Source organism: Fonsecaea pedrosoi (genome assembly GCF_000835455.1).
Source record: "Fonsecaea pedrosoi CBS 271.37 unplaced genomic scaffold supercont1.3, whole genome shotgun sequence".
NCBI lineage: Eukaryota > Fungi > Ascomycota > Eurotiomycetes > Chaetothyriales > Herpotrichiellaceae > Fonsecaea > Fonsecaea pedrosoi.
In genome coordinates, this window is record NW_013550613.1 from 3,319,686 (window position 1) to 3,342,525 (window position 22,840).

At 52.2% G+C, this 22,840-nt stretch overlaps 7 protein-coding genes across 7 annotated transcripts; 3 read left to right on the forward strand and 4 right to left on the reverse strand.

Annotated features, from left to right (window-relative positions):
• Positions 1-472: 472 nt before the first annotated feature.
• Positions 473-1,475, reverse strand: Z517_05126 (uncharacterized protein; the record flags this gene model as incomplete). The annotated part of the gene is made up of 2 exons (XM_013430453.1): positions 473-1,288; positions 1,338-1,475. 2 exons carry the CDS (start codon positions 1,473-1,475, stop codon positions 473-475), a joined length of 954 nt encoding a protein of 317 aa, XP_013285907.1.
• Positions 1,476-1,810: 335 nt separating this feature from the next.
• Positions 1,811-2,274, forward strand: Z517_05127 (uncharacterized protein; the record flags this gene model as incomplete). The annotated part of the gene is made up of 3 exons (XM_013430454.1): positions 1,811-1,813; positions 1,908-2,194; positions 2,250-2,274. 3 exons carry the CDS (start codon positions 1,811-1,813, stop codon positions 2,272-2,274), a joined length of 315 nt encoding a protein of 104 aa, XP_013285908.1.
• A 302-nt stretch (positions 2,275-2,576) lies between these two features.
• On the reverse strand, positions 2,577-4,649 carry Z517_05128 (uncharacterized protein; the record flags this gene model as incomplete). The annotated part of the gene is made up of 1 exon (XM_013430455.1): positions 2,577-4,649. One exon carries the CDS (start codon positions 4,647-4,649, stop codon positions 2,577-2,579), a length of 2,073 nt encoding a protein of 690 aa, XP_013285909.1.
• Positions 4,650-5,953: 1,304 nt separating this feature from the next.
• Positions 5,954-8,227, forward strand: Z517_05129 (uncharacterized protein; the record flags this gene model as incomplete). Its single annotated transcript, XM_013430456.1, has 9 exons — positions 5,954-6,153; positions 6,284-6,378; positions 6,432-6,441; positions 6,499-6,670; positions 6,718-6,828; positions 6,878-6,999; positions 7,059-7,465; positions 7,520-7,733; positions 7,795-8,227. The coding sequence occupies 9 exons, from the start codon at positions 5,954-5,956 to the stop codon at positions 8,225-8,227; spliced, it is 1,764 nt and encodes a 587-aa protein (XP_013285910.1).
• Positions 8,228-8,999: 772 nt separating this feature from the next.
• Positions 9,000-11,014, reverse strand: Z517_05130 (uncharacterized protein; the record flags this gene model as incomplete). The annotated part of the gene is made up of 2 exons (XM_013430457.1): positions 9,000-9,584; positions 9,671-11,014. 2 exons carry the CDS (start codon positions 11,012-11,014, stop codon positions 9,000-9,002), a joined length of 1,929 nt encoding a protein of 642 aa, XP_013285911.1.
• Positions 11,015-12,090: 1,076 nt separating this feature from the next.
• Z517_05131 (uncharacterized protein) lies at positions 12,091-14,202 on the forward strand (the record flags this gene model as incomplete). The annotated part of the gene is made up of 1 exon (XM_013430458.1): positions 12,091-14,202. One exon carries the CDS (start codon positions 12,091-12,093, stop codon positions 14,200-14,202), a length of 2,112 nt encoding a protein of 703 aa, XP_013285912.1.
• A 610-nt stretch (positions 14,203-14,812) lies between these two features.
• On the reverse strand, positions 14,813-19,961 carry Z517_05132 (uncharacterized protein; the record flags this gene model as incomplete). The annotated part of the gene is made up of 7 exons (XM_013430459.1): positions 14,813-15,500; positions 15,560-15,697; positions 15,767-16,149; positions 16,201-16,829; positions 16,880-17,192; positions 17,246-17,889; positions 17,954-19,961. 7 exons carry the CDS (start codon positions 19,959-19,961, stop codon positions 14,813-14,815), a joined length of 4,803 nt encoding a protein of 1,600 aa, XP_013285913.1.
• Positions 19,962-22,840: the final 2,879 nt, after the last annotated feature.

Genomic DNA, 22,840 nt, shown 5'->3' on the forward strand with positions numbered 1-22,840 from the left:
TCTCCCTCGCGGGTTTTCCGTGACCTGGTGGTGCGTTGGTGGTGTGCAACATATCGCTGACCGGCGCGCCTGGTCGGCTTATCCCCTGGAGAAGTAGTCGATGGTGCCTTTGAAGGAGGGAATGCCTTGTATACCTGGCTGCATTGGGGTTTACAGGCATGGTGTTGTGAACAGCTCTACGAGGAGGAAGGCAGAGGCGGTGGTTGTAGCTTAGCGCAGCCTCGAAACTGCGCAAGGCTGAGTTCAAACACAAAGCGCAAAAGAAAAACACGACCAATAATGGCTCCACTGTCATTGACACTGATGATTTCTTGTTCGTACATAGATGATCGTGTCTCGCTCCACTTTATGGCGAGCCGTATAAGATCAAGCAAGATCTTTCAGGTGAGCCGCCCCGGTCCTGTACGCCTGTTTATTGAACAGCAGGTTGTGATCAATAATGCACAGGCGAGTCCGGATGACGAAACTGTCTCTACCAATTTCTTCTCCCACCTTTTCCTCTTCCACGGCCACCAAAGCCACCTCCACCTCCGCCTTGGTCAAATCCACCACCTCCTCCGCCCCCTCCAAACGAAGCAGAGGGACCAGTAGGCGGTTGCGGCTGTCCCATCATTGGCCCTCCTCCACCTGCCATGAACTGCATGAACTGAGCAGGGTCCATAGTCGTTGGATCCAGCCCTTGAGACGTCATTGCGGCGAACATCTGCTGCATTTGCGCTTCATTGGGCATCGCCATTTGTGACATATCCGCTGCCGGCGCACCTGGCAAGGCGGGCATCCCTGGCATGCCACCTCCGGGGATACCTTCCACAAACGCTTTCATCTGTTCTGCTTGTTGTGTGATCTCTTTCACTTCTTTAGGCATCTGCTGCTGTTTCAGGCAGTAAGAAGCCCAGGTAAACTCGTCAAATCCATAGTTGAAGTAGTCCGTTATATCTGCACCGGGCTTTCGCCAGGGTTTTGATGATTCCGAGGGAAAGTCAACATCGAAATCTGTAGACATGATGGGCTTACCAGTGGCTGGGTGCACCGGATTTCCGTTCGGATCGATCTTGGACGTGTGTCGAGCTGGGTAGTCGGTGCCAGGACGATCATTGGGAGGTTGGGATCCACCTCTGATATCTGCGGGCGTGCCTGCTTTCATTGCTGGTGTCGGTGTTGATGACGATTTCCGTATATCTGCGCCAGTTTGTGCTAGACCAGGAAGCCGCTTCGTCTGAGAACTTTGTCCTGAGCCTGGCTCTGGTTTAGGCTCATCCTTGACGTCGATGATGAAGTCGACATCGTCCTGGATGTTGTTAGTCCCCTTGTCGTCTCTTTGGAAGCGCATCTCATACATCGTCGTCTTCCTCTTCAACTTCCTCGCCCTCCTCTTCACCATCCTCACCATCCTCCATCTTCACCTCACTCTGGTGCCTCTGGGCGTTCGACTCATCGTGCTCCGGGTAGATATCGTCTTCGTCCGAGTCCATCATCTTGTCGACCCAGATGATGCGCGCACCGAAAGTGGGGGAGGGAAACAGGCCGTCGCAAGGCTGGTATTTGACGGTGGAGTGAAACACGCGCAGAATGTTTGTTACGTTTGCTTGTTTTGCGATGGAGCTTGGAAAGTTTGCGGCGTTTCCTGTCCAATCATTATCGGAGCTCCGCCGAGGAAAGTCTAACGAGCGGATGGTTCGAGAAAAAGTCCCCCCAGGACCTCTTGAAAAGTGATCCATCTGTTTACAGACCTTTGTGTGATTCTACTCCTTCCATATACCATAGTCCGTCCTCTCTCAGACCTCGACTAGATCTCTCCCATCAAGTCAATATGGTAAGTTGTCATCCCTAAGGACAAGCTTCTAAAAACCACACTTTGCGCCGCTCTCCCTCCCAATCATTGTTAACTGACAAACAACCTCGCGCAGACTACCGCAATCAAGAGCATCCGATCCCTCGTCCCTCTTCTCGACCGCGTTCTCGTCCAACGAATCAAGGCCGAGTCAAGAACAGCTGCTGGCATCTACCTCCCCGAAAGCAGCGTCAAGGAGCTGAACGAGGCAAAGGTCCTCGCCGTGGGACCCGGTGGATTCGACAAGGATGGAAAGAGGATGGCAATGAGCGTCCAGGAGGGTGACAAGGTGTTGATTCCTCAGTATGGCGGAAGCCCGGTGAAAGTGGGAGAAGAGGAATTCCATCTGTTCCGGGATCACGAGTACGTGCAATTCACATTATGGACGGGACGCAAATCGTGTGCTAATGGCATCAAGGCTTCTCGCAAAGATCAACGAATAAACCACACCTGCGATATCTCCCTAGTTTCCGAGCCCTGCTCCTCAGACAAGCCCAAGTCGCTACTCGACGACTATCGAAAGGACGGACTCATCATCTGTACACCATGTATCATCATCGCAGTACTCCTGCGTGTCAACATCAAAGCTTGCGACCGTGCGACAGGGGGCAATGCGGAAGAAATTTATCCATTCCAGCATGAGCGAAAAGCGCCGGGAGTCAGTTGTGCAATTTTGCATATACCATTGTGTAGATTTGAAAGGAGTACCAATATATTTGCCTTCTCCGCTCAACATGTAATTTCTTCACGTCGCACCTCTGGTCCGTGACTTTGACCGGCTCCCCTGCTTCGTGCCGGCAGGAGTGTTTCCACCTGGCTTTGCAGTGCTAGGCAGATCCCTGACCTCCAGCTCGCGTCCAATAACCTCTCTAAAATCCAGACCAGAATTGCCCAACATCTCCCGCTCGTGCTGCCACACCACGTCCATACATTCTCTCCACAACTTTCCTTGCTTCTCAATTGCACTCAACTGCCTGACTAGCAAGGTGTTGAACGTCTCCAAATGCGTGTCGGCCCATTTGACGCAAGCGCTGATGGTCAACGGTGAAAAGGCCGCTTGATATATAAGCACAGTGTTCTTCACAATAGTAAAATAAACGTAAGAGATGGAAAAGACATAGCGGTGCAGATCACCCTCGAAAACGCATTGCCGCGCTCTTTTGACGAGGGTCTCGCTCCGAGCGTTGAGGTAGGCTTCTCTTGCACGATCCTCAAATCCGAGGCGGATGAGATAGCCGACCTTACGTTTCGTGGCTTCCATGAAAGATGGAGTCTCAATCAGTTCCCGGCTGAGCACAGTGGCAAGCTTGCCGGCGCGCTCATCAACCTTGACGCTGATGAGCTCTTGTGCGATCGAATTGCCCTTCAAGCTCTTGGCAATCTTTCTTAACTTTTCGACCTTTTCGACAGCTTCGTCGAAGCGTTGTAGGGAAATTTCAATGTCCAAATCGTCTATTTGTCCCTCAACCCAGCGAAAATTCTGTTGTCGGCCATCAACTTCTATGAGGATGTCGGGCTTGTCCTTGGAGGAGTTGATGCTTTCGATGATTTCGGTGTTCTTCGCCGATGCTGGATCGCGGGCTGCAAAGTAGTTGAGGCTTTCGGACTGGAGTGGGTTGCTTTGCTCCTCCTGCGTCTTGGCAGCTTTCCGAACGTCCTCGGATGCCTTTCTGAGAGCCATCAATAGACTGCCTTTGGCCTTTTCGTCACGTTTCTCGTGTCGGTAGGTGAGCGACCGTCCACCAGATCTGATTGCCAGTGCAGAGGCAATGGCCTTTTCCTCAGCTGGTGTTGTGGCCCCGGCATTCGCTACGCTCGCCGCCATGTCGATGATCTCAATGTCCTGAAGTGGCCAGCATTCCTCGGCCACCAATTTCGTTGGGGCGGGTCCCTGTTGAGGTGCATTTGGATCTACCCGCTTACGTTTCTTCGAAGCAACAAGAAGATGGTCGTTCAGAAGCACAATATGAACAGGCCGTTTTGGTTTCCAAGTAGCCGAGTCCAGCTCAATCCAAGCACCCGTCTCCGCAATGATATGCCGGCCAGGAGTAGCTGGCAAAAACTTTTGAGATTTCTCGATATTCTTCCACAGTGATTGTAGTTGAATGTTCCACATGTGCTCCAAATTCGCTACCGACGTCCTGTTTGTATTTCTCCTGGATAGTGAACCCCCATTCAGGTCGGGTGAGATGGGTGTGCTTGCGGTTCCCCCATTCCCCGTTCCCAGAGTGCCGGTCAGCTCGGTCATAAGGCCCTGAAGAATACCCATCTCGGCCTTCAACTTTTCCGCCTCTTTACTGATCTTGATGAATTGTGTTCTGTTCTGGTAGACGCTCTGCTTCAGCTCTTGAGAGTTGTGATGCTTGAGCCGCTGCAGATTGTTCTGATATTCCTGAATATCTTGTTCTGAGGCATTTGCAAGGAGATCTGTGACATAACGTTCGTGTTGAAGGTTCGGATCTCGGAGGATATCGTTATCGACGACAAGAGGACGTGAGGTTGATCCTGCTCCAGGTCGGCGTGGAGAACCGCCTCCAGAGCGACGCTTCAGGGTACCAGCTCCTGGTAGCGCGGGGACAGCGGGAGCCCCGAGGTTGCTGAAGTCAGGGAGTTGATTATATCTTGTCGAATAACGTCGTTTGACGAGGTCAGAGGTCTCGGTTGGCGCGTTGCGCTCTCGCGGCACAGCCAGGGTATTGCCAGATTTGTTCTGCGGAGGCCCTGGTCTGCCGATACCAGGACCAGAGGCATTTTGAGGTGCGCTGATAGTCGGGCGGTCTTTACGCTTCTTCCGCAACGTGAGACCCCTGGGGTCCATTATGACGATTCGAGTGGAGATGGATGAAGGGGAAGGAGAATAACTCGGAGAGTCAGGTCGTGGTAAAGAGAAACCGGTCAAAGTTCAGCCCGTTATGAAATGCGGGTCGTGCAGGTAATTGATTGACTCAATGTGCTGTGGTTGGAAGTCAGCGAGCAACACGACGAGTCTGTCGTTGCTGTCGCCTGCAGCCAAGGGATCAAGGAAATAAACTGGGGCGCCGAGAGCTCCTCTTGCTACTTTATCCATAGTACGTAACTTTCAACCTTAACACAGCTACAGTGGTTTACAATTAAGCTTATTTGGGTCTCGTCGTACTTTATTTAACCTTACCATCACTGTTTCCTCCTTTCTCCTTATGCTTATATCATAAACCCAAAAGACATACCTGCTCAATGATATGGTATAAAATGACGGGAGGCGCTTCTATGATAATCTCATCACTTGAGCTCTCCTTTCTTCAGATTACCAGCTTTCCATCCCTCTTGACTCGTCAGTTCTTGTAGATTGCTCACTGCTTTGGCAAGATGCAGCAAATAATCAACACCAATCACCCTATTCCGTTAGCTGCCTGCCTTATCCGCTACTTTTAGGATCACGGCCATGCCCCTTGTTACGAGCGTCAGACACCTATCAGTACAAGTGCTCAACCTCTGCTCAGCCTTACCCAAATTTCCTCGGCGACCGGAACATCTGCTGACGAGTTCTATCGCTATGGCTTACATGAGCCTCACATGGCACCTCTGCTCTTGAGATACGGCAAGTCGACGCGTTTATCTGCAGGAGAATCATCAATGTTGCATTCGTGTGCGGGCCACGTCGTGGCGGCGGCACGACAACCTCGTCGGATGGACGGTACCTTCCGTATCGACATTAGCGGGGCGTCGGAGGGTATTAACCATATCTCGCAACTACAAGCAATCACCCTGGTATCTGATACCACTCTCGCCAGATAGCACCCAGTCACACATGGCATTCTAGAAGAGCCATTTCTTTGAGGCCGCATGTGTCCAATCACTTGGACAGCAATCTCGCCAACGAAAGATCGGGGTGACTTCGAAAACCCAGGCTAAGTTTCTTGCCTTGACCAGGTTCAGCAATCTAAAGTCTTCGCCCATTCGCCCGTCGCGAACGCCTATCTAGGAATCGCTAAAAGGAGGTAGAGCTTGATGTGCTTATCTGCCCACAAGCTTCCATGCTTGTCGTTCTTTATCTTGGCCGGCCCAGCCCTCATGGCTGGGCTTGTCCTTTCCATTCTTTCTGTTTGATTCTTACCTTCCAGTGCCAGCAATCCAAGTCCCAAGATGAGCGAACGTCGAGAGAGCCTGACCCTGCAGGACCCTGAGAAGCGAGCGAAGTCCGATGCAGTCGACCCGGCTAGCTTGGCTGACCACCTGCGTGGTCGCCAATTCAGCGTCGATGCCCACGATGTAGCCATTGTCGAGACCGACCAAGGCAAGCTGCACCGGAATCTGAGAGGGAGACATATGCAGATGATTGCTATGTAAGCCTGTTCTACCTAAGAAATCCTCCTTCTATGGTCCCACCTTGGTGTCGACCATTGACTTCCTGTCATGGATCAACTCCTTCTCGGTGTTCGCTGGTACCAATGGATTTACTGATTATGATCTCAGTGGTGGCGCTATTGGTGCAGGTCTCTTCATCGGAAGTGGTAGCGCTTTCCAGACTGGTGGACCTGGTGCTGTGCTCATCGGCTTCATGATCATTGGTGAGTGTCAAACAATGTAAATGATATGTGCTAGTCTAATACTTTCACGACAGGAGGCATGATGTACAGTTCATCAACTTTCCTCTCTGGCATGAGAATGTCCTAACTGACCTTGTTTAGATACCTCATGATGCAAGCGCTTGCCGAGTTGGCCGTCATGTATCCCATCAATGGAGCATTCACCATGTACATCTGCAGATTCATTGACCCTTCGTGGGGATTTGCCTGCGGTTGGCAATACGGCATTGGCTGGCTCACGGTGCTTCCTTTTGAGATTTCAGCAGCTTGCAATGTGAGAATGTTCCTGGCCACCATGGATCACCACTGACACCTGGCAAGATCATCCACTTTTGGACGGATGTAGAGAACGTCAATGATACCGCCTGGATCATTCCCTTGCTTTTTGCTCTTACTGTCATCCAATACTTTGGCGTGAAGGGCTATGGAGAAGTAAGTGACCACATGTGCGGTTATCAGTGTTCGCTGCTCACCAGATTAGGTCGAGTTTGTCCTCAGCGCAATGAAGGTTATTGCTTGCGTCGGATTCATGATCCTAGGCATCATAATCGATTGTGGCGGCGTACCCACCGATCATCGAGGTTATATCGGAGCCAGATATTGGTAAGGTCATGTCCAAGGCTCCTTACCACCAACATACTGACAGGGCTATCTCGTTTTAGGCACCACCCATGGGCTGGTTTCCTTAATGGCTTCCACGGCTTCTGCACTGTCTTTGTCACAGCCTCGTTTGCTTTTGGCGGCACCGAACTCACTGGTCTGGCTGCTGCCGAGGCCCAAAACCCTAGGAGAGAAATCCCCAAGGCTACGAGACAAGTTGTGTGGCGTATCTGTATCTTTTATGTCATCAATCTCTTCCTAGTCGGCCTTATTGTGCCAGCAGACAGTCCGCTCTACAGCGGGGCCGGCGCCGAAAGTCGACATTCCCCGTTTGTGATTGCTATCGAACTGGCGGGCATCAAAGCGCTTCCGTCGATATTTAACGCCATGATTTTGATTTCGGTGATGAGTGTCGCCAACTCGTGCACATTTGCCTCTACCCGGACCTTCCAAGCATTGGCTCAACACGGTAAGATACATGATGTTGAGGTCTAATCTGACCACCGCTGACCTGTTGGCACAGGTATGGGTCCCAAGCTGTTTGCCTATGTCGACAAGAAGGGCCGGCCTGTTGTCGTGACCCTCCTCCAACTTCTGTTTGGGTGTTTGGCATTCCTCAATTTGGACAAGAATGGAGGTGGCAACGTTTTCAACTGGCTTCTGGCCTTGTCTGGTCTCTCTTCTTTCTTCATCTTCGGCAGCATCGCAATCGCGCACATTCGCTTCCGGGCTGCGTGGTAAGTGATTGCAAACTCTTTCGTGATTGAGCTCCGCGAGCTAAAAGTGGCACTCTCGCAGGAAACTTCAGGGACACAGCGTCGACGAACTCCCGTTCAAAGCTGCCTTCGGTATCTACGGCTCGTACGTCTGCGCTGTCATGAACTTTGTCTGTTTGGCCGCCCAATTCTACGTGGCCCTCTACCCGGTCGGAGGACCGAATCTCGACCCGACCATCTTCTTCCAGGACTATCTCGCGGGTCCTTTCCTCGTCGTCCTCTACCTAGGCTGGAAGATCTGGTCCTGGTTCATGCAAAAGGAGCATCGCCCGCTGTACATCAAAATCAAGGACATTGACATCTACACGGGCATGCGCGAGGGCCAGGCCGATCTCATTAGCGGGCCGGGTGTCTCGGAAGAACAGCGCAGGGAAAGTATCGCTGAGCTGCAGGAGGAGAAGAAAAAGAAGGGTGCCATGGCTTACGTCAAGGCTGTGGTCCACTCGATCTTCTGATCTGATCTGGTCTGGTCTTGTGTGGTCCGAGCAGGTGGGTTTTTGGGCCGTCTACTTAACTTGCTTGGCATTCTCTAGCTCTCGAACGACACAAAGATTTGCCTTGAATCAGGCGGGTCCTCGAAGGGTTCCGGACAGTGCGGGCAAACTGTGCTCTTTTTTTGGGCATGGCAGAGAAAGGCGATCTGGTCGAAGGTGCGAACGGACCAGGGGGAGAGACACCAGGACAAGAAAACGAAGCATGCAGAATGTTTGTGTATGTGTGTGGCAAAAACGTATCATTTGGTTGTACATCCATCCATCCATTATTGACCCTTCAAACATCAAACATCAACGTCCTTGGGATTTAGCTAGTCTAGCATAGGAAATTGCATTCGTCGCGTATTATATTATATTATATTATATTATATATCACCTCATATCATCATATACCATCTCATCTCATCTCATCTCATATATCATATGACCACGATTTAGAGTTATTCCTCTTTTTTTTCAACCGTAAAGGGGTGTCACCTACATGGATGGTGGTTGGTGATATCTGCATACCTCTCACCAAGAAACTGTTCGAGCTTGTTTACTATTAAATGTGGGTAGATACTGTATGGAAAGTTGGAGAGATGGAGAGAATCTTTGGGGGCTTTTTGAGTCGCTCTTAGATCTACGTATGTGGGTACGTAATATGTACAAATAACTAGTAGATAGCTCTCCATTTTCCTCGTTTGCACTGGTCATCACACATCGAGGATGGCCATGGCCAGGGTGGTCGTCTTTAGGAGTGACGTCCGCTGGGCGGGCCTGACCAGCCTGACCAGCCCGACCACTGCGGTTGCTGGGGCATGGTGCGCGAATTGACAAAGTCGACCAAATCGAAAAAACTCTTCTTGTAGCGCCGCTGCTGCGTCGTCCGGTTGACGGTCTGTATGCCAAAGTGGGCCGTGTAGTCGCCAAACTCCCAGTTGTCGGCAAAGCTCCAGGCAAAGGCCCCCGCGACGTGCACCCCGTCCTCCCAGATGGACTTGAGCACCTCGGACATGTACGAGAGATAGTAGATGGAGCGGGGCAGGTCGGAGAGCTGGTCGCTCAGATCGGTCTTGTCGTCCTCGCCGAAGACGGGGAAGCCGAACTCGGTGATCACGATGGGCGTGTGGAACGTGTTGTACAGGTACGACAGGTACAGGCGTAGATAGCGCGGGGTGATGTAGACGTACGATTGAGAGCGGTAGCCGATGTTCCAGCCCGTGGTCGTCAAGGTGCTTTGATTCACGCAGTATGGAAAGTATGTGCTGGACGAGTTGGCGCAGCACTCGTGTATCGAGTCGAGCGAATCCGCGACTGGTGGAGAGACGACGGTCGCCTTGTGAGCGAGTACGATTAGCTTCCTGTCGACACACGGTTCTCTTGAATAGACATGGTGCAAAAAAAGAAGTGCGTTCGACTCACCGTGTACGGGTCAATACCCAGAAAGTCGGCAGTGCCGTTGATGTAGGCCAAATCCTCCGGGCTCAGAGGCACATAGTCTGGAACCGTCTCTTTGTAGCTGTCCGGATAGTCCTGTCCCAAAAAGATCGGGTTGCAGAACATCCCCAGCTGGAACGAGTTGAAATGGTCGGCGGCGTAAACATCGTTGGCATTGGCAGGATCGCGAGGCACGCCAAAGTTGTCGTTGAACTTGAGTGAGACTTTGCCGGTTCCACCAATCGACTCTTTGTAGAAGTGATAGACTTGGGCATGGGCCTTGAGCACATGATCGACCGACAGACCATTGAAGGAATAGATGAATGGCTCGTTGAACGTGAACCAGACGGGCACGCGGTCTGCATAGTAAGTCATGACAATCTTTGCGTAGTTGACGTAGGCGTCTACAAACGTCTCGTTTTGATATCCGCCGTTTGAATAGCCTATCAGCGGTTTCGCCTGAGCCGCTGAGAAATTGGCTGCGAAGAATTGTGCCGGAGTGTCGAAGTGTAGAATTGTGACCGTGGGTGTCATGCCTTTCTCGAGCACAAAGTCGATCAAATCAGAATAGTGGTCGAGGCCCTGCTGATTGACGGGAGTGCCTGGCAGGGCAAAGGGCAGAATTCGACTCCACGCAAGACTGAACGAGTAGTATTTGACGCCCATCGAGGCCAGTCTTTCAATTTCTTGCTTGTAATAGTAGTAGTTTTCGTTCGTAACGTAGTCCTTTGGTCGATCGTCCTGGATCAAAATGTCCATGAGCGAGGGGCCTTTGCCTTCGTCGGCAGTTGCTCCTTCGATTTGAGCAGCAGACCCTGCAACGCCGAACTGAAAATCGGATGGGAAGTAATAACAGTCCGTAGGTCCAAAGTAGTCCGGAGGAGGCAGTACCAGCTCGCTTGTTGGGATGGGGGTTGGCGAGACGGTCGTGCTGAAGACCGATGTCTCGGTGAAGTTGGGAGGGTTGGCCATCTGCCATAAGGCAGTCCACGCAGCATTTCCGTAGGGGTTGTCCGTGTCCGTGGCGGAGTCTGTGGCATCAGGATCCCATTTGCCCCAGGTCGTGAACGAAAGGGACGAGAGGAGGCTGGTCAGCGAAGCAGCCGGTGATGCATAGGTGGTGGTAGGACCTGGCTGAACTGATGTGGCGGTCCGTACCGTCTCGGTCATGGAATAGGCAAAATCAGAGTATGGCGAGTACGTCGGCTGTGTGTAGGATGGCGTTGCCGTGCATTGAGGTCTCGCTGATGTCCCTGACACCGGGATATAGTATTGTTGCGCAGTCGCTGAACCCAGCGCAAAAGACAAGAGAGCTAACCAGGATGCCATGTTGGACACGTAGGAGGCTGGGGACGTGCTTCGCACATTCTCGGACTCATTGTGGATGTCAACGACATTTGTACCTGCCCGGTGAGCATGTTACTGGTCTGGAGGTTGCGGTCGCCGGCGATCATGATGGATACAAACAACTAGATTCCACACAAGTGTAACCTTCTCCGCATAAATCTTCGGGCTCTGATCCGGATTTCTGTCGACTAAAGAGTACTACCTCGTCATCTTCTTCACCCGGTTATGGAGAACGGTTGTGGCGGTCTGTACCCCGCGTTCCGACGCTCTCGCTTCGATAATCCCCATACAGAGAAGATGGACATGGGTAGCCGAGTGATCGACAACCTCCGTGGGGCTCGTCGCAGAAGGCAGTGTATCTGAAGATCAAGCTCACATGTCGGGAGAACAAGCACCGAGCTTGGACAACGGCATGGCTTGTCACTCGTCGGAAGTGATTCGATCTTCGTTCGGCTGTTCTGGGTGAAGGGAGTAGTCATCAGGGTGCGCTCGAGGGAAATAGGTTTCGCTAGGCATAATGAATTTATAGAGGAGCGGCGGTATACTTGGTCGTAGGGTGAACAGCTGATCCGTGGTGCCGTATGTCCAAGTGTCAGAGTTGTCTGCGGCTCCAACTCCTCAGACTTCTCTATAATTCGATCAAATGACACTCAAATGACGCCCAATGACGGCCAAATAACACCCATGAATTCAGATCCAGGATGAGCCACCCCCATGACTGGCTGAAAAGCCTCAATATGGCGTCGCCGGTTAACAGACTCACTCGGTCGCCGTGCAGCCTATCTGCGACTCTTCAAGGAGACTCCCAGAGTTCTCCGCGATTTCTCTTCAAGACAGTTGCGACCTTAGCTACCCAGCATCAGCTCCGTTGACGTGGACCGGAGTGATAGGGTAGCTTGGCCCCGCATTGTACGTACTGAAGGCCAATTGCTGTGTCTTCTCCTTCAGCTTGACTCGGAGCCAGCTGAGATGATCCCTTGGGACGCTCGGTTTCCTCTGAGTTCCCAAGGGCACAACGACTGATTCTTCTCCTCGCCACAGATCAGATCGATGAAGCCATGGACGGCACCTATCGACGCTGGGACCGTTATTGCGAGGCCCATCCCCAAACCCCAACCATCTCTGGGACTCCTCCAGGAGCGCAAGATCTTTGCCGTCGATGCCGCGGACTGCGCAGAGGTATTAGCGATAGCCTTGCTCGCCTCAAGAAGATCGAGAACGATTACAAGTCTAAAGGGTCCAATTGGGAGGTCGCTGTCCTGGGCACGCCAGCGACATGGGATCCGAGTCACTGTGCTCTTTGCTACCTCTTCATGACTATACACAACAACAAACTTGCCGAGCATGATGCAAACACGCCTTATACACTTCGCGCATTCAGGGCATATAGAGCGACAGGGCTGGCAGTCCTTCCGACGCCTTCACTCGACACGTTGGAAGAGGACTGCGCGTCGTCAGGCTTTATATCCCGAGCTGTGACGAAAGCTGATAGTTCGGTGGGACACCATTCTGTCGGCCTGGTTGGGAAGTACGTTGACTTTCCCTTCGTCCAGAGCTGGATCGAGAGAGGCGGCATGACTGACATTCGAGAATGGGACGGGCTGTCACTCAAGGACAATCGCCACTTTAAGCTCATTGACTGTTCGACGCGCCGTATCGTCAAGCCACCCGAGGGATGTCCCTACGCCACGCTGAGCTATGTCTGGGGACGATCCGGCGAGTCTGTCCCGGACGGCGACCGGCTGCCGAAGCAGCTCCCACGCGTGATCGAGGATGCTCTCACGGTCGCGAAAAAGGTCGGCATCCCTTACCTGTGGGTGGACCGGTACTGCATCTCACAGACAAACCTGGTGGAGAAGGCGGCGCAGATCAAGAAAATGGGTCCCATCTACAGCAGCGCGTCCTTGACGATATTTGCCGCGGCAGGCAACGGCGCAGACCACGGCCTCCCGGGCGTCTCGAGGAAGAGGGACCCCAGCCGGCAGCCTTGTGCAAAGGTCGGCAAGCACCTGCTCACCTGGACCATGCCGGACGGCCCGGCCCTGGTGCTGAAGTCGACATGGAACACCCGGGCGTGGACGTACCAGGAGATGGTCTTCTCCGGATCGCGGCTGATCTTCACCGATCTCCAGGTCTACATGGAGCAGCGGGGGAACGTGTTCCGCGCCGAAGCCTGGGGAGAGTACCCGTTCAGCAATATCGGGCGCATCGACACGCACACCTCGCTGACAAGTCCCTTCCGCGAGATCTACAAGCTCAACGAATACTCGCGGCGCCAGCTGTCCTTCTCCTCGGACGTGATCCAAGCCATGCAGGGCCTCTTCAACGTCATGGCCCGCGCCAAGGTGCTGTACCAGTACATGGGCGTTTTGCTCCCGGCGGTCATCGCGCAAGAGGATGCCCCTTCCGACGACGGCGCCCTGCAGTACAGCTTTCTCTGGTTCCACATCGCAACGTCCACGCGACGACCGGGATTCCCCAGCTGGTCCTGGGCCGGCTGGTCCGGCGAGGTGGCCTACCTGGAACTCAGGGGCGTGCAGCATTGGTACCACCCAACCTTTCAGGCCGAGAACATGGATGCCTCCGTCGAGCTCGCCAACGGCACCCTCGTCCCCTGGGAGGAATTCCGACGTCTGATCGTGGCCGACCGCCTACCACCACTATCCAACTTCCTCCAGCTCGACGCATCCACCGTCTCCCTCCACTTCGAGTGGCTCGACCACCCACCCCGCCACTCCTGGGCCTACGCCCCGGTCGTCGCGTCCCGCGCGGGCCTCTTCGTGAAATGCCACCCTTCCTACGCGATCTACTCCCCAGTCCGGCTCTGCGGCCCCGTGGACGATGGACCCCGCCGGATCAAGGAGTTGTGCGCGTCCGCCCACGACGCCCTGGTCCTCGGCCAACTGGCGTACTACCGCTGGGTCCGGGAAGAAACCAACATCTACGACAACCCGTTTGCGGATCTTTGCGTCGTCGTCCTTGCCAAGCGGACAGGTGGTGGCACCGGTGATGACGCCGTAGTAGAGCGCATCGGATTCGTCAACCTCGCCCAACGCGTCTGGGACGACGAGTGTGAGCGCATCAGAGCCGAGACCCCGGACAAGGAATACCCCTGTTTCCTCAGGCGTCTGGATTTGACAAGGGCCAGGACGCGGATCAGGCTTGGTTAATTGGCCAGTAAGCCAGATTTGAGAAAGTGAGCGAGTCAGCGAGTGGGCGAGTGCACAGGTAGGTAAGTACCTAATATATCAATAAAGTAAGTTTGGTCGGATATGGTGAAGAAAGGGGGGGGAGGGGGGGGGAACCGCCTCCTGTCTAGCGAGTTACCGAGTCCTTGACTTTACTTCAGTTGACTTCTCCCCCGTGAATTCCTTGTATAGCTTCTAATCTATTTCATTCCATTTCCTTCATCTACCGTATATCCACCCATACCTCCAAAAGGGATTCTATTCGAGTAGCTGCTGAAGAAGGAGTTGTGTTGTGTAGACGTCCCAGCTTTTCCATATATACAAAACTAGCGAACCACTTTAGCAGATGATCTATCCCCTTCAAGCGTAGACAAATGAGATAGTAGTCCAGTAGCAAGAGGTGAAACTCCATTCAACTCAACTCAACTCAACCCAACGCCGCTCGTCTCAGCACCTCCTGACACAACATGACACATGCCACAACAGAGCACAACATTGTACCAGCTCCCGCAGTCATGGCAGTGAATAGCAATAACAATAATGTCTAGATAGTACATCCACCAAAAGTTTAAACCTCACACGCTAAAACAGGTCAAAACTGCGGTGCCGTGGTAAAGCGCTCGGTCGTCGGTCTCTCTGCCGCATCAGATGGCACGATGGTGTCGTTCTGACTTCCTTGGGCTTTCTCGGGCTCTGTTATTTCGACCGCCTCTTCTCGCTTCTCTGTCGTGGAAGCGGAGTCTTTCTCCCGGGTAGATCGATCGCTCTCGCTGTCCGAGTCGTTCGACGACGGAGTGGTGCGACGGTCCTTGTCTGCAGGAGCACCGAGCACAGCGGGGCTCTTCTCATAATTCCCACTGGTGACTTGTTGTCCCTGACTCGCGTTGCTCAGGGTTTTCACCAACGCTTCGCTCTTGGCTGCGTCCTTGCCGGCATACTTCTTCCCTTTTGGCACTCTGGCCAACCAGTAAATCACCACCGCTGCGAACACGTTGAAGGCAATATATACAAACAAAATACCGAAATCGCGCCATCTATGGTCGAAGGAGATGCTCACCAACGACAAAAAGGTGTCCGTACTGTTGACGGTGCAGAATTGGCACTGCGAAGTGTCCGAATCCAGGAGATAGCCGCCAGCTTGTTCGATGAAGGGGCCGAGATACTGGCCACATGTTTGACCAGCAGGCGCAGTGAAATGGAGGTATTCGTTGGCTGCACATACAACAGGCGCGTGTGCGATACCTACGCTGAGAAGTCCTTCGACTAGGTATGTAAAAGGACTAAAGTCCACGAGTAAGCTTCGGTTCCAACTCCAGCAGAAGGACGGCGTGTCACTTACCTCACTCGGTACATGAAAATCCAAAATCCGGGCATTGCTTTAGGGCCGACCAAGACACCATTGAATAGAAGACAGAGCGAGAACAAGACATTTGCGATGTTGGAGGCGGTCTCTGCTGTTGCAATCCCAGCAATCATCCTGCATGGTCATTAGCATCCAAATTGGAGATGAAGTCCTAACAGGCGCTCGTTGAAGAGAGATACTTACAGATGGGCAAAAGTGCTGCTGAAGAGGAGAAACTCCAACACAAATAAGAATTGCGTTGCTCCACGGGAGGCCACAGAGTCGGTGTATGTCGCATTTTGGTACAGCCCGATAGGGTAATACCAACAGAAGAACAAGATCACTGCTCCCAATGTCGCCCAAGGGAGCTCGACGAGGATGTTGGATAGCATAAATGCCTTCCACGAGTAGGCCTTTGAAGGACGCTCACGAACTTCATAGAGGCTGCGTTGCGTGACGAAGAGAGGCATGATTTGTTGCACCAGCTGCGAGAAGAGGACCAGCACCATGAAAATACCGAAAAGCTGGTTATTGAGTCCTTGTTGAGTATTGGGAGCCTTGAAGAGGGAGAAGCCGATAAAAAGACCCTAACAACACAGTCAGCGTCAGGCAAATCAAAACAGAAGGGTAATACACACTGTGAGGCAACACAACAGCAGCTTGGAGTAAATATACTCCGGGGTTCGCCAATATTGCTCGAAAACCCGTTTCTGCGTCTCCCAGAATTGTACCATGAAAGGCGCGGCAAATTCGAAATAATCTGCCTTGTTCCCTGAAATCGGGGCCACCATTTGAGATCGTTCGGTCTTCATCTCTTCCAATTCTCGGTGCACTTCCTGGTACTCTGGTGAATTGCGCCAGACTTGGAACCAGTCAATATCCGAATGCGATCCAGGGGCTGCACCAATGGCCTCGAGCATATATTCTGCTGGGTTAGCACCAGCTGGACATTGATGAGCGCCGTTTCTTTCGAAATAGTCAATCAGGACACTAGAGTCTTTGCCAACAGGACCAAAGTACACAGTTTTACCACCGGCTGCAAGGAATAGCAGGCGATCAAATCTCTGGAATAGAATAGCGGACGGTTGGTGAATGGTGCATAGGATAGCCTGGCCAGCTTTTGTGAGCTTCTCGAGAAGGTTGAGAATAGACCAGGATGTCTGTGAATCAAGGCCGGACGTAGGTTCATCAAGGAAGAGAAGAAGTTGAGGACGTGCGGCAAGCTCTACTCCGATTGTCAAACGCTTCCGCTGTTCCACGTTGAGACCTATGACGATGCGAGTCAGAATTGAAAAGACTGAGTTGACGAGTACATACCTTCACCTGGAACGCCAACCACGGCGTCAGCGTATTCCTGCATGTCGAGCAACTTGATAACCTCTTCGACATAAGCAATCTTTTCCTTTCGAGGTGTATCTCTTGGCTGTCGTAGTAAGGCACTGAAACGTAACGCCTCTCGTACGGTACTCGTCTCAAGATGCAAGTCCTGTTGCTGCACATAACCTGTCTTTCTCTGGAAGGATTCGTCACGTTGTCTTCCATCGACTAGCATTTCGCCCGTAATCACACCCATAGTCACCCGTGTCGCGAGACAGTCGAGTAAGGTGGTTTTGCCCGCACCTGAGACACCCTGTTGCGAAAGTTAGAGCAGAGATCAAAAAATTTCCAGAGGAAGTATCATACCATCAGAGCTGTCATGGTCCCGGGCTTGACCCAACCGTCAACATGATCCAGAATGCGGCGGGGTTGGCCTTTGATCTTGATGTCGTAACAGACGTCCTTCCACTGGAAAATGGCAGTTTGCTTCTGGATCACAGCAGTGACCTGTCGTGTCAGTTGCTCGTCCTTGGTCTGCCTCCTTTCGAGAGCAACAAGATTAGGGTCAGATCCTCCCGTCTCCATATCAGACGCTTGCTCTTTCAAGAATGCCGGTTTGTGGCCTCGTCGGAATAGTAGCACTTCACCTTTGGACTTTTTGGCGCTCACTGTCTCGGTAGCAACCAGGTATACTATACAGAGCCCGATCGTGAATGCGAACAAGATGCCAATGTTCCGCCATTTGTGGGAGGCAAAGTATTTGTAGGAGATGTTGATATAAGCGTCGCCATCGACGAAAGTCTGACCAGCTACAGATCCAATGACGGTACAAATTTGGGACGTGGTTGAACCATTTCCAAACTGCGGTGCCGGAGGGACAAAGGACGAACATGGATAGTTACGATTGTGAAATTCGTTCACCATCAGACTTTCAAACCCATAGGCCGTCGGATTGATGTAATTGATCCAGCGAGCCCAGCCGTGCATGTAGTCTACAGGGATAACGAAGCCTGATGCTTGGGTTAGTGACCATATCTGGAAGTGAGATTGCCTCAAAGGGACAGATCAACACACCTGTATACACGACAATGGCGATCATCAAGACAGATGTCGGAACCAAAGCCTCTACCAGAGATCTTGAAACTGACGCGATGACGCGGAACAACATGCTCATGGTAAATGTCAAGATGTATGAGGTGAACAAGAAGAAAAAGAAGGCACCAGGAGTCCGTCGAAGGTTTGTCATAAAGTAGAGGATCAGATTGAAGCCGATGGAATTGAGGGTCTTGGAGGGAACGTCTGTGAGCATTGACGCGAAAGCCTCAGCCGACGGGTGGTACAATGCATATCGTTGATGTTTCTCAACAATCGGACGCTGTGCGTATAGCGTGAGGATCTCAAGAGCGCTACCAAACGCATTGAGCAATACCGCGAAAAAGATAAGTGAACTTCTGGATCGGAGTGAATTTGAGTCTGCTGGCAGGTTGTAGAATAAGGAAGAAACCACGAGGGCGTTGATGCAGTTGGCGAAAAGCTGTGTGAGGGTAATGGCAGGATCATCCATAAGTCGCTTGAAGCCACGCCATAAGCACAATCTAACCTGACCTCCATATGACAATGTGTACGGAGAAGACTTGCGTTGAGCTTTTGACTGTTGGATCCGACGAGATTGTTGGAAACTTTGCAAGTTGGGTCCCCCAATGGGATTGGCCTCTTCGAAGGCCTCGAGCTCTTGCAACATCTTCTGTCGTGCTTCGCTCTGCTGCCATCGTTCGGCAAACTCGTCTGGGGTGCGAGGCACCTGCGCCTCGTAACCCTTCCGGACGAGACGTTCAATCGGATTGGTCATGGAGGTAAGGAAGTCAGGAACCGTTTGGCGTTTGGCACATTCAAAGCCCATATCTTCAAAGTATTTCTTAGCTTCAGTGGTGCGACCGAAAAAGATCTGGCGACCTTGATAGAGAACAAGAACCTTGTCGAAATAGTCATAGGCACTTTGTGGTGCCTGGTAAATGGCAACAGCAGCAGTCGTGTCATTCAAGTCGGTTGAGGTCCGGAGTGTCTTGCAAAATTCGATGGCATTGGCCGAATCCAGACCACGCGTACTATTATCCCAACATTGGAGGGGGGCATTGCTCAATGTTGCTTCGGCAATCGACACTCTCTTTCTTTCACCGCCACTGACACCCCTAACAAAGTCATTGCCGACTTTCGTGTTGATGGTGTGCCTGATGCCAAAGACTGCCATGACCACGTCCCGTATGTGAGCCGCGTACATGGCTTTAGTCACGCCAGGGGGTAGCTTCAAGTTCTGCGGTGTTCGGGCTCGAGCTGCAAAGAGTAGAGTATCGCCGACCGTCAACATGGGGAAATGGACGTCCTGTTCTGCGGTATAGATCGCCTCACCCCGGAAATCGTTGTGCATCTGTTTGTAGCTTATGCCTTGGTAGTTGATGTAAGAATCTTCACTGAGATTGAAGCCGTGCGTCTCGCCGGTAATGGTCTTGAGGAAGGTAGAACAGCCGGAGCCAGGGGGTCCAAGAACGACGAGCATTTCACCCGGCTGCACCACGCCTTCGAAATTCCGTAGAATATCGACGCGTCGACCTTTATTGCCCAAGAGACCTCGCGCCATATCCATCAGGGCCAGGGGATAATTGTCGACCGTCTTCTGAAAGTCACTGCCCTTGGTGTAGCCAAAGGCCGAGAGGTTACGAAAGGCGAAACCAGCGGATCGGCCGATATTCTCCTGGCCTGCCAGCTTCTGGAGCTTCAGCATGGCTTTGGTCCACGCCCTGCCATTGAAGTTTTCCGAGTTAGGATCGACCTCTGTCCCGACACTCGCTTCATCGAAAGGGTGGTATCCCGGCTCTGAAGTGGTCGAGATACGGGAATACTGGCGAGCGAGGTTCTGGATTTCCCTGTTGGCTTCCTTGCTCTCGTCGACCACAGCACCGCCACCTGAAGACATTGTTCGGTCTAGATAAGGGAAGTCTGTTACTTGATTGTCAGGAGAGGCACCGGACATTCGACGGCTCCGATCGTAGTTTGTTGGAATGTTGCCGACGATGGGAGTCGTCATGATTGATGGAGGTCAAATCAAGGCATAGGCAACTAATGGCAATGCGAGTGCAAGTGTTTCGAGATAAGAGACAGGCGCGGTCGAGGAGCGGCGCAGGATGCAAAGAAATCCCAATGCTCTTGCGAAACTAGCAGAAGGGAATAAGGAAAACCGGTGAGATTAATACTAGGCAAGGGAATGACGAGAGAATGACATTAATGCAGAAATGTATCACAAATGATTGAAGATGAATGATGAATGGATGAAGTTGTTGTTGTTTGGATGTTGTGTGATTTTTTTCCCTCCTCGTCCGTTCCTGTTTCCCCTTGTGTCGGATTCTCGGTCGAACTCGCGGGAACAAGGGGACACTGAACTTCCATGCGCTAACGTACCAGTGACGACAAGGGGAATGTGGTACTAGCAAGACTCTTGATCAGACAAGGTTTAGTTTCCGAGGGAAGCTTTGTGCGTCGCAATCTCAACGAAGCAATTGGCACATTAGGCTATCGTGGTGCACCTGAAGGTTACCGGTTCTAGGCAAAGTGCATCACCAGCTGGGCATGGTATACGTGGAATACGAGGCCTAACGCCGCCTGGAATTCCGTGGCAAAGGGCTCTGAGTGGACAGGCCACGGGCTTGTGGGCGCCCTTCTACAGTTGAAGGAGCCACTGAGGGGCCAGCAGGGATCGTATTCGAATACGCTCCGAGGATGATAGGCTGCCTGGAGGCTCGGCGGTGGGGTTTTTGTTCTAGGCATCGCCAGGCACCAGCAAACACCATCTGTTGGGTTCCCTCATCGCCATCACCGCGCATCACCACCAAGTATGACCCCTGTTGCCCTCTCTTGAGCACTTTGAAAGTGGCCCGGAAGGAAGCACTTCCCAACCCCGAGGGACCCCCTTATTTTCCCGTCACTCTCGGATCGCTTGTGTAGCACTTGTTCCGTGTTCCGAATTTATTCCATCTTTATCCATGCACAAAATCCCATTTAGGAAAGCACAGGCCACGTGAGTTCGTATCTTGCTCGAATTTCTTTCCGAGATGTGCAACTCCAAGATGCGGACACGGACTCCATCAACACTCACAAGGTCTGTATTATCCGGAGATCTACAGACATCGGTACGAACGTGCTCGTCAGCCTTGTCTACTGCAAGGTCTTGTTCTTCTATCGACCGAGACGAGAGAGGACAACCTCAATGGTACCTTGTATGCCCTGCGCCATGTTCCGCTCAGATTCAGCACCAAAATCATCACTTCACCTTCGTGCCACTATCCTCCCATGTTGTTCTTACAATCTCTTCCCCTTGAGTGCCCAACCGAGAGCAGAGTATCGTCTTAGCAGAACATAAGCGTGTGTCGCGATGGATGATGGAAGGGGGCCATTTCTTATCTGACTACGATATTCCTTCAGACCCATTTTACAAACTCACCTACCACTAGGCCTCGCATCCTGGACGCTCCTTTTCGGGTCCTTTTGCTAATCTCGAAATCAGTGTATTTCCCTACTTCGATATCCTTCCAACAGATGTCTCTCGGATTCGTGACCACCGTCTGTTCTCCCCAAAGGTCTTCTTCTCTCGACTTCTGCTGAAGGCTTGACTCCCAATAGATGGCACCCTCTGTCCTCACGATCCTCTGGACCTGACGGTATTCGCTCTAGATCATTTCTGACTACGGACCCAGCTTAAAAGAATGTAGCTCACATTGACAAGAATGCAACTTGCAGACATTTGACGCCACGACTTTCCCCATGACGTTCCCCCTGGGCAGCAATAGAAGTGAAAAATATTTGGAGGTTGGTGTATTGCGTATATACCTGGCAATCACTGCTGCGGCTCTAGTACTTGTGAAGAATGGCTCATTGCTGTTGATGTACTTCTTTCATCTTTAGGTACGTTCCGCCAGTATGCTGTTCCCGCAAGACCAGGGCGCTCCTATCTGTGTGCCCTTGAGGACACGGTTGATATCACATATGAGGCTGGTCGAGGGAGCAGCAGGCACACGACTACTAATCAAGCTTTGATCGCCCTAATGCAAAAGACAATATGTCTCTCCTTTGCCGAATTAATGTTGGATCAGACGTCAAATCACGACAGATGTTCCTTGTGCTGGGAAGGCCGCGAACTCTCTCAACGCTTCACAGGACCCGTGTCAAGATACACACCTCTGAGGAGTGCTATGACTCCTCGACAGTATTGGCAGGCGGTCGAACCCGCTGTTGGTCGCTGACTTTGACTGCTATCTATTTTGAATTGGGGACACCATCTAAATGCGGCTGCATCCGTGCTCTAGCGCAGGAAGACAGACTTGCTCACGCTCGAATTCAACGACACCGACTGGGCAGGTTCGTGCCTCTGTTCAGCCACCAATCTGTAGTGGACTGGTGGTGTCCTGCACCATCTCGTGACCGGCAGTGAAGAAGACTTGTGGATACTATGGTACCGCGAGCAACACCTGTATCAACACCTGCGTTTGGTAAGGATCCTCAACTTGGCTCCTTTTTGCACTGCGGCACCCAAGATTTCAGGTCTTAAAGATCGATGCGCCATCGGCGTTTGTGGATACGGTGATCTCAAATGGACTTTGGCTCCGCAACCACCCCATGATTCGATTACTGTCACAGCCTTTTCTGTGAGATGGAGACCTCGGACAAGACATGCCACACCACGACAATAATCTCACTCTTCGCGCGATCGCTAGGTCATGGTGCGAGGCTGAGTCCTCTGCTCCGTGATGCACCAAGCTTAAAGTCGATCTCAGAAAGCGGTCGATGTCCTCTCGTGAGAATGTGGATGTAATGTCGGAATTTGCCATCCCGTTACGAGTACAGAATAGGGTCATGGGTGGTGGGATACGCCACCCAGAAAATTCCAGAGCAAGCCGAGTAACGGACTCCTTG